Source organism: Dipteris shenzhenensis, chromosome 28 (assembly GCF_047967505.1).
Source record: "Dipteris shenzhenensis isolate YYH24624 ecotype China chromosome 28, Dip_SZ_1.0, whole genome shotgun sequence".
Taxonomy (NCBI): domain Eukaryota; kingdom Viridiplantae; phylum Streptophyta; class Polypodiopsida; order Gleicheniales; family Dipteridaceae; genus Dipteris; species Dipteris shenzhenensis.
Genome location: NC_141623.1, coordinates 5,584,341 through 5,595,340, shown reverse-complemented (window position 1 = coordinate 5,595,340; position 11,000 = coordinate 5,584,341). Strand labels below are relative to the sequence as shown.

At 42.1% G+C, this 11,000-nt stretch overlaps 1 protein-coding gene across 2 annotated transcripts; it reads left to right on the top strand.

The window, feature by feature from the left end:
• Positions 1 to 408: 408 nt before the first annotated feature.
• On the top strand, positions 409 to 9,890 carry LOC147883085 (histone-lysine N-methyltransferase ATXR4-like). Of its 2 annotated transcripts, XM_087400093.1 has the most exons (10): positions 409 to 555; positions 641 to 774; positions 969 to 1,136; positions 1,227 to 1,282; positions 8,109 to 8,235; positions 8,373 to 8,442; positions 8,540 to 8,719; positions 8,840 to 8,911; positions 9,198 to 9,360; positions 9,523 to 9,890. In XM_087400093.1, exons 1-9 carry the CDS (start codon positions 507 to 509, stop codon positions 9,314 to 9,316), a joined length of 975 nt encoding a protein of 324 aa, XP_087256219.1. In that variant the 5' UTR covers positions 409 to 506; the 3' UTR covers positions 9,317 to 9,360; positions 9,523 to 9,890. The 2 variants fall into 2 exon arrangements, with proteins under 2 accessions (XP_087256219.1, XP_087256220.1); XM_087400094.1 differs by lacking the exon at positions 969 to 1,136.
• Positions 9,891 to 11,000: the final 1,110 nt, after the last annotated feature.

Genomic DNA, 11,000 nt, shown 5'->3' with positions numbered 1-11,000 from the left:
ACAAAAGGAATGGGTGGCAATAAGATGGCAGAAATGAGTTCCAAGGTGGTTCTTGGATACTCTATAGGACAGCAAGCAAGTTGAGCCCTTGGCTGCCCACACTAGAGGTGGTAAAGAACAAATGGATGCCAATTTGCTTCATGTTGCTTTGATTTATATTGATTGCAATGAGGAACCTCTCTGTCATAAGGATGCATTTGATAGTAGAGAATGGATGGATTCCATGAAAGCTAAACATGACGTTTGCCGATCCGAGCGACGGGAATTGGATACGATGGGTGTGGGTGAGGGAGAGCGGGAAAAAATGCTTAAATTTTTTTAAAGAAAAAGAATTATGAATTTCTGAATACATCTCCATGTGATGGCAATGAATCCTTCCAAAGAGTTATCATCATCATCATCATCATCATGTGCACCCAATTTCATCTCATTGTCTCTCTTGGTTGTGGAGAGATTTTGGGCCAAGCTACTCTTGTGGCCTTTGATCTTATGAGGTTTCACCACTCATGAAACGCTCTGTGTGCCTTCTCTTTCGTTCTCTGTCCACCAGTTCAGGTAGCGCAACTCATCTTTTGAAAATATTTTCAAAGATGTTTCCTTGAATTGGGATCCTAGCTCACCTTGTTGGTGGTGCGTTCAGCACCCCCTATTCGAGTGGATTTTACTCCTGACGCAGGACGGGGAGTCTTTGCTATCCGTAACATTGGCGTGGGCGAAGTCATTCACACTGCAGAGCCTCTCGTTGCTCACCCAACTCTTCAAAATATCACGAAGGTGCGTGTCCTTTTATTTCGACGAACCTCGTACTAAGCCATCGCAGCTTCAGTTCGGATCAATAGCTGAGAAATGTGCTTCAGTTCAGATCAAGAAATATCTAACCTTTGACGTACACAAAATTTCCTTGTCTTAGGCTAGCAGCCTGAATCAATTGTCTTCAAATTTACACTAGTTTGCCGGTAATGTTACAGGTTTGCTATTATTGCCTCAGAAGGTTAGGGCATGTAAATTGTACTTATTCGTCACATGTAACGGGGCCCTCAGATGCGAATCAACATATTGATTTAGACAATAACAGTGACCGGCATAAAGTGATGCAAATAAAGTTTTGCAGCAAAAAATGTGCAGAATCAGCAGAGGTGTGTTGGCAAGTGCTAGTGCGGTTTCTTATAGTGTTTTAACGTCCGTTGTAACATAGGTGGCGCTTTATTTGTTTGCCGTTTTAACAGGCCTTCTACGCTATCGAAAGGAGAGCAAACTGGGAGACCTTTCATCGATTCTGCAGGTTTGCGAGTCGTGATTTACTGCTCTTATTATGGATTTAGAAGTGGCGAAAGACGGACGCTTTTGGAAGCGAAAACCAGAGAATACATGAATAAGGGCATTGCCCTTATGAGCTAACAAGTTCTCTGTTTGAAAGTTACCGTCGCTGTGTCTTGTAAGATATTGTGACCTGGATTGTGATAGGGGATGTTGGCCCTGTCCTTCGACCTTGCATCCATCATGATCAATTCGTTCGATTCCTAAGTCCTCCCTCGCGGTCAAGAAGAGAGGGCTCGTTAGTTTCTTAGAACATCCATCTACTTAAGTACAACAAAACACCTTTTTTGTCCCTCAAATCCCGTAGTGCAAGTACTTGCACATTATATATTTTCTGTAAGTATGACCACACACAATGTGGGTGGAGAGGCTGCACTCTTTCTCTCCATAAATTTATAAGCCGAGAGAACTGGCCTTTCCATGGGGGTCATTGTCTTGGATAATAAAGTCATCTACAAGTAAATGACCTTTACTTTGCTCTTGACGCTGCTAAAGAATATTGCTATAAATAATATTCTCTTCTGTCCAGGCAAAAGTATGAAGACAAGTACACAATCATGCCATTAGAAATATGTAAGTAAATCAGATGTTCCTTTTTGGTTTCTGGGAATTTCACATCCTCAGCGGTGCCACTGGTACAATTTGCATCCTCTAAAGTGCCGAATGTCTTCAATCGAGCCCTTTCCTTGCTTGCCCATTAAATTCTTGATCTTTGAAAGAACTTGCATTATAGGTTGTAATGCATTTCAATTGCCTTTGAATATAAAACCGTACTGGACTCACCTGTGACATCGAGCCTCCAATCCTTCCATTTCTTTCTGTTCTCCCCTCTGCATCCTCAGCAAACACATGGCAAAGAGTGGACAACACCCAGGCACATTGATATACTCGATCAAAGGCAGGATATGCCGTTGGAGCAGGAGATAAATCCCTTAATCCCATGAAAGAGTAAGGTGGTGTAATGGTCACTGTGGAAATGCGAAATGAAGGAGTGGACCTAGGACCCAGAAGAGAAAACTGTCTATGATGAATCACGTTCCAAGAATCCGCGTAACTGATGGAAAGTTGGAAGGGAAGGGGGGAAGACAAGCATGTGATGTATGCTCTGTGGAGAATCCTCACCTTGAAATGGTGCAGTAGAATTTGTTCTCTCCCTCATGCTTTGCAGGACAGCATGAAAGATCTTGACCCTGTTGATGGATTTGCTTCCCGCTGCCATCTTTTCCGCGATGCTTTGCAATCAGAATTGGAAGATGATTGTCAGCATCAATTCATTCCTTCGCAACCACCAAAGCTACTCTGGAAGATACACCAAACCATAGCCTGTCTGTGTCAATGACAAGAATGACCTTTGAATCTCTAAAAAACTAAACACTTTAACAAAGCATTTGGAACTCTCAAATCTTCAGAAATCTGCCTACACCTATACCTACATCTACAATAACTTGCTCGCTTATGATAACCTTCTACTTGGGAGTAACAACTTATAATAGTTTCAAGATCCCAAACAACCCACCTATAATCAGCAGCCCAATTAGCGATAGCGTATCTCCGTTGCATTTAGTCCATCCTTGGTCATCCTCATTATGGGAGTATGTACAACGGTTATTATGTTTGCGGGAGTTAATTCTGTTTTCATTTTGACTTGTGTTTCATTGCAGGTTAGATCTAATCCTCCACATACATCTTAACCGTTGTTAGACATTTGCCTATGGTCCTTAAAGCTCTTGCCCACTTATGCTGAGTTTCTTGATTGAGCCTCCGTTTTTTTGTTAGTTGCTCAATCCGCTGCTTCATTGTGTTCAATGCTAATAAGAAAGCTTCCTTAAGGTCCCCTGTTGATGTGGTTAACCTTTGCGTTACCAGCCTTTGCTGCTAGCTGCCTTGAGCAGCTTTGAAGTGAGGTTTTTTAAAAACCATGATGGAACAAAGGAAGACGACGGTAGAAGAGGCAGTCTATTAGAATGGTGCAGATAAGGACGAGCAGTGTAGAAGCAATTTAGAGATACCAAGTTCCAACTTGAGGTTGTACAAAAAACAAAAAAGCTAGGAAAGGGAACCATTTAACCATCTAAAAAGGTCATGAGTCCCACATCATTGGATCTTTATCAAGATCAATGATTTCAAGAGGGCCATGTGGCTTCATCATTATTCAAAAAATGAAAAAATAGGGGGTAGGCAGCCCACGGTAAAAAACATGTGTAATTTAGCTAACAAAGGTTTTGAAAATTGAAAAAAGAATAGTAAATACAAAATTAGCTATGGCTTGTTTTGTATCTTTTCTACAACATCCACCCATTCTAATTTAGCTATTGGCTTAAAACATCAAAGAAAGTCACCTTCTTTCTCTTTATGTTCCTCAATTATTAGCAGGTTTGATATACATATATTGTATACATTTTTGGCGCGTGATTGCCCTATGGAACAAAGTAAAGCACACCAGAGGTTCAGAGGGTGCATGCAAGTAGAAAAAGAAGAAATGCTTCTACTGAGTACTGCAATAAGCTTGGAGACAACACATGTTGCAGCTTAAAGAAGGCAAGTACTTTATTCCCAAATCTGTCATTTCAAAATGGCCTGCAAAGATCAGCATTGACTATGGGAATTTGTGCACCATTGCTACCATTAAGGACCAGCCTTTGAAGGGAAAACCAATGGCACAATTGGTGGTTGAGAAACTATTCTTGGTGGTTACACAAGCATCCTCAAGATGAGATTTGCAGACAGCGAGGGGATGCATTGGTGCTCTGAATCAAATTCCTGTGTAAAGGTAAAGGACGACAATAGTGAAGGGCATGGAGATGTAAGTGTGCCTGTTGAGTGGAGACTTCAGGAGCAGCTAAACGAAGACTGTTGCAGAATTCCAGGAGGTGTGCTGGTCTTGCTGCAGCTTTAAGGTGTACATCTTATGTATTCTCGTTGTTCATTGCTGAATTAAGTAGATTGTCCTAGAGTTCTCGATACAGAAAATGGAGTTAAAGGTTAGCCAGATAGCCAAAGGGCTTAAGAGTTCAGCGTCCTACACCAGCCTAGAGCAGCCTCTAGCCCCTAGAAAAATCCCCTGCAGGACAACAGCCCTTTGGTGATTCCAGGAGGGTGCCTACGCAGCACCTTTGTCTGGGCTCGGAGTAGAGGTTTGGGGCTCTGTTTCAGCAGCTTTCTTTTCCAGTTTTCAGCTCTTTTCTTAGCTCTTTCTCAGCTCTCTTTAGCTCCATATCTCTCATGTTTCACACAGTTATCCTCAAATTCCATTGCTTTCAGTTTTCCATCCTCCCTTCACACCTCTCACTCACGCAGCTCCGCTGCATGCCTAGGGACAGCACAAGCCTCTTCTATAGCCTCGCATAGTGGTCTACATTGACGGTGTAGGCAGCGTTGGCCTTGGTCGAGATTGGGTTGTTTCTCAGGCATTCATGTGTTAGCTCTCAATGTCAAAGGGTCATCCTCGGAGTGCTCTGTGAAGGAGTGTTAGTTGTATTTCATTGTTCTGCAAGTATAAACAAATTCTTCCCTACGCCCTCAGTGGGTACAGGGACCCAATCTGGTGTCGTCTATATTTCTCTAACCCTAAAACTCTTCTCTCTTCCTGTACGTGGTGCATACACATACACCTTGCAAATTGGTTCAAAGGTGGTCTCGTTGCAATTACATGATCATAACCGTTGCAAGTTAATGCCACATGTTGAGATGGCAACATTCTATTAGATCAAGAGCTTTGACTACTCGTCATGAGTAGGCATGCGACCACCACGTGTTAGCTCCAACTACACTCATGAACACTTAATAGATGATCACACTGATACAATGAAACCTTACTAGAACAGCACACGAGAGAGAGAGACAAAAACTTGGAGTATATTCTTCCACACAGTGGGGGATAGACAAGCTCAAGATGAGCACAAAATAGGCAGCAAGGATGCTGTCCAAAACTGCTGAGTATCCTCAATGATTTCCTCCCTTTGATGCATGTTGCCTGTGTATAGAGGCTTCAGTCCAGTGAATGGAGAATGAAGGAATGAGGAGAGAATTATATAGGCCCTCTCCAGGGCACCGAAACCAAGCAGGGTGTCGGTCCCCTGCCTGCCACAAAAATCCGCGAGATGCCACCTTAGATCCAAGGTAGGTTTCTGGATATCCCTCCCTAGCCCCCTATATCTCCTGCCCCCTTGTCCCCTTGAATCGTCGGCTCACAGGTGGGGACAATGACATTCTAACACACCCTCTCGATGACACAATTGTGGGCCAATCCTCATACGTCGAATGAGGTGCTCCATCTGCTCCTGGGGAGAGCCTTCGTGAAGATGTTTGAAATTTTGTTGGTGTTTGGACAGTACATAAGCTCCATTATATCATCAATGATGAGCTCTCATACGAAGTGGTAGTGGACTTTGATATGCTTTGTCCGTGCATGGAACACGGGGTTCTTGGCGATGGGAATGCAATGCTGTTGTCGCACATGATCACCTTTGCATCCTCCTGAGTCACGTCCATGTCCTCTAGGATCCACTTTAGCCACCACGTCTTGCATGTTGCTGTGCAAGCAGCCCTGTACTCTGCCTCTGTTGATGAAAGGGAAACAAAAGGTTGTTTCTTGCTTAGCCATGAGATAACCCCTGATGCAAGTATAAAACAATACCCTGTAGTTGATCTGATGGTGTCACCATCACTTTGCCCAATCACTATTACAGAATCCACCTAACTCGACGCCTTTACTGTATGTAATGCCGTAGATGCATGTACCCTTCAAGTACCTCAGCACCCTCATGCCTGCCTCCCAATGGGCCCTCCTGGGTTTGGCGGAGAATCGACAGAGTAGCCCTAATGCAAAGGAAATATCTGGCCTGGTGTTGGTGAGACAAAGTAGACTACCCACCATTCATCGATACTGAGATGCCTCAACTGGCTGAGACGTATCATGGATGCTCAACTTCAGACCAACCTCCATGGGAGTTATTGCCACGTTGCAGTCTTCCATCTGAAACCGCTTGTGTAACTCCCTGCAGTACTTCTCCTGAGAGATGAAGATGCTGCTCTTCTCCTGCTTCACTTTGATCCCAAGAAAATAATGAAGAATCCCCAAGTCTGTCAGTAGTTTCTTGACTTGAGCGACTTTCTTTGATTGAACTCCTGTAAGGATAAGATTATCCACGCACAAAATAAGTACTAGCCGCAACCCTCTCAGAGAAGAGATAGAGGTTTGCCTCAGGTGGACTCCGCAGTAGTCCGATCTACAAGAAGAACTCGTCTATTCGCTGGTACCATGCCCTTGGGTCCCCTTTAGCAAGGAAGCCTTATCTCCAGACCCTTCATACTTCCTCTCTTGAGCCATCTCTACAACGCATTGGCACAAGCTGCTCAAGGTCACAAGCTTCGTGCGCTGTTTGAGTCTTGGTAGGTATGAACCCGGGGGGTAGCTCTAAGAAAGCATGCCAAGCACAAGCCTGGCCATTTGGGATGTCTCCATCTTCTTACCACCTCAAAGCTGGTCCTTCACACCTTTACCATCATGAGGTAGTTTTGAACTGAATCCCCTTCCTCCATCTTCATGTTGGACAATCTTGTGTCGAGGTTAAGCTCTAGCATCATTATTGTATGATGGTGTGGCATTCCCTTCTCGTCTCGTACTCTTGGTACTGTTTGTAACCATTCCTGGGGGGTTAACATTACCTTCATGTTTGCGTCCCTAGTAACTATGATCCTGTCTTGCAGCCCTCCAAAGGTCGTCTTTTTTCTGCTGTAAATAAACCACAATAATCCCCCCCTCCCTTCGGGTGGTACAGATCCCCTTTTTCCCTGATTGGCATCGTCATTCCAGCCCATCAATGGCTGCCCTTTGTCAGTAATTTTTCACAACACATGGACTTGAGGTGAATGATTTAAAATGGACAGTTGTAACATTATTTGACTCATATCATGGAACTTGTACTTCCTAAACAAAGGTATCCAAGGGCTTTGTCCCCTTAGTCAAATTAAGGAGTCCCTTGAAATTGTCAAACATATCCAGCTGAATAAAGAATTCCTTTGTAAAAACCTCTCGCTGTGCCATGGGAGCCACCGAGAGAACACTTAAACACCAAGAATGCTTTTCAGATCTTGCCACTAGGAGAACGCCTAGCCCCCCCCCCCCCTCCCCCCCCTTGGGGCTCCTCACACACCCACCTGCCCACCCAAAATCCTGCCCCGCTGAAACAGATAATTGTTCAATGCCTTGATGAAACAAAAATGATTCTGGAGTCCATAATGGAAATTTTAGTCTTTCAAGTATTCAACTGTCACGAGCTGTATGGAAGATAAGCATATACCATCATATTTATGGCGTGCTAGTATTCAACTGTGACGAGCTGTATGGAAGATAAGGATATAACATCATATTTATGGCATGCGAGTAATATTTGGACACCAGGAATCGTGCAACACAACTGTAATGAAAGATAATTATGGATTATGGTGACAAAATAGAAGGCATCCATGCCGAATCTAGGTTTAGGGACCTTGTAAGGAGAATTTAATATGTTATCAAATTGCTCGGTATGTGTTTTTAATGTCCCCCTGCTTCCAATCAGCAAACGTTGTATTGTTTTCTGCATCCGAAGGCCTTGTAGGAATTTGAAAGTACAGTATAGTTGTCCAGCTTATAAGATTTTTCCCATCTCGAATGATGATAAGCTGCTTGTCACCCTTCCACTTTAGGAATCTCCTTTGTGTGAGTGAACTTAAGACTGTTGTAGAAAATATAACCAGTCTTTATGGGCAGATATACCGTTGTAATGCTTTGTGCTTGCCCATGACAGTGAAGAAAGCCTAAGGTTGCCTCTTTTGGCAAAGCGCCTTATCTGTATGGTCACTTCAGGCATGGTGCAAAAAGATGGACTGGATATTCTCTCTCATACAAGTGTGCCCAATGAGACAGCTTCATGTGTAAGGATTTTCTTCAAGTTTTCTCTGCCTTGATACCATTTGTAATGTCTTAAGATGTTAGACATTGAGAGGGAATTCCATTTTCACTGGGCCTATTTCATTAGGAAATCCTTTTTTAAATGTTGGTGTGCCTCCAGTGGATGCTTACAAGGAAGATGGTACTTGCTGCCTTGATGGATTCCGGCATCCCTGAAGAAAAGCTGGCTTGTATCTTTCAAGTAACTAAAATTTACCTACAATTTGTTCTAGTTTTACATTTTGATTTGGGGACATGCTTTTGTTGTATCTTTGACATCGTTCGAAGTTGCCTCTGCCGAGTGGTATGTTGGAGTTCTTGCTCGGATGTCTTCAAATGCATTTCGTGTAGAATTGCTAGTGGAGGAGAGTACAAATCTCTTGGCAGCAGCATTTGCTTCTGTTTCTGGGGAGGGTATCTGTGGCAATGCTGTCTATATACTTCCATCTATGTATAACCATGACTGTGGTGAGTTTTTTTAAGGAAATCCGTTGTGGTAAAATAATGATCTTGTGTTGGTCCTTAAGCAGCGACTGAAAATGCTCATTCACTTGTTCTAATTGAAAGTTGGCTCTTTGTTAAACATAGATCCAAATGTTCACATTTCTTGGCCTCAAAATACGACAGCAAAACTGACCTCCAGACGAGATATTGAAAAGGGTAATTTTCTGAATCCTACCTGGTATCATCTGTGTTGACAGTTTTGTCTTCTAATAACTTTGAAATGAAATATTTGATTGAGTATTTCTCTTAATTACCTATTGTATAATGCTATATATATTCTAGTCTGTTTCAATTTATTTTTTGTTGATAATCCTGCTTTCAACTTTTAACAATGGCCTTTCATGGTCTTAAGCAGAGTGTGTTCTGTACTCCCGTGAGTCTATACATATTGTGAGCCTCTGATGGTTTACCCGCTTGCATGCTTGAATGTTACAATCAACAGGGGAGGAGTTACGGATTACTTATCTAGATGCCTCCATGTCACGACTTTCAAGACAAAAACTTCTACAACAGGCCTATCATTTTGAATGCAACTGTGCAAGGTGTAGGGATGAAGAGTGATCTCGGGAAACAAAGACTATTTGTCATCCAGAAAGGCTAGCAAGGTGAAATTTTGTTGCAGAGCAATTTGTGCATTTCAAATGAAAATGGCAAAATATCACTTCATTCTACGAGACTTGAGTGATTTGGATGGTTGAATCTTTATTCAAATGTTTGTGATTTGTGCTGGTTACTTGGAAGTACGAGCCTGCTTAATTTTGCTGCAGAGTGAGTGGTATCTCAGATGAAAATGATGAAATATGATCTCATTCTACGGGACTGGAATGATTTGGATGTTCAAATCCTTGCTCAAATGTTCGTGACTTTTGCTGGTTATTTGGAATCAGCTTCCAAACAACTGTTTGCATCAGACTTGTACAAAGATCTACTTTCAAGCTTCTTTCATAAGGGAATGCGTTGTAACTTTCAAAATCTCCGGGCTTGGTTGATACTCACATCAACACCCATGCAGGTAGGCATATATGCAATTACCTGTGAGGAGTACGAAAAGTTACATATATTGGGTGATGGCATTTTTCGAATCCATTTCATATGTTCACGCAAGCCTCAGGAGTTTGGATTGACGCTATTGTTGACGCAGCCTTAGGTTTTGTAAAAGCTATATGCTTCGCTTTTCTGATTGATGTCCTAAAAGCATGATATGCTTTCTCCCGTGTAGGTACCCAATTTCTTTAGGTTATGCCTTTCTTCACTTAAAACTGCTCTTACATGGATAGTGGAATTTCATCAATTCGTTTGTCGGAAATTGCCTCCAATGAGATGAGCCATTGGAGATTTAAATAGCATTTGATCCAAAAGGGAGAGCTTTGGAAGTTCAAAGGCTAATGCATATATAGTTGTAGTATTCGTGAGTGTTGATCAAAGGCTAATGCATATATAGTTGTAGTATTCGCTTCCATCATTATGTCTACGCATACGTTCCGTTTTGCCACTCATCTGGTTATTTGTTGGAGCTGCCCTACAAGGATTAAAAGATGTGTGTTGTGAGACTTCATGCACAAGCACGTAATGGAAGTTAAAGAAATTGCAAATACACATTCTTTACTGCACTACAAAAAGGAAGCAATTGAATTCCATAAAATGAAATTGCAAGTGCAATTGAACTCACAAAGAAATGAAAGAGGTGTCTAAAAGTCCTCAAACGAAAGCAAATGATAGAGTGCATGCGTTAATGAAGAATCTTTCATGAAGAAATCTAACAATACTTAACACAGAGCACAAATTTAGGACACACTACAAATGATGCCCACCATGAAAACATTTAAAATATTGAACAAACAAAGACAAGTGGGACTTGCAAGTCTCAAGGTCTAAAACCCTCATTAATTAAGTCAAATTGTTTTAAATGTTGTCTTGAGAATGAATTTTTTGATTTTTTTTAAAGGTTGGGTTGGTGGGAGGGAAGGGGGGGATAAGTCGACTTATATTTGGGGATGGTCAGTTCTAAAAGAAAGACCAATACACAAGAAGTGGCTAACAGATTCGGGAACACTGCCCATAGCCTATATTGCCAAGCAAATATGTTGAAAATCTAGAAAAATGAATAAACCTCAAGCAAGCTAGAGCCCAACAAAGTGGTCTTGGTTACCATCGCCCCTAAATCCAATTGAAGTTCCTCCATTGTCGTAGCTCGATCATGTGTTCTACTATATTCTTGAAAAAGCAACTTTGTGGACAGACCAAA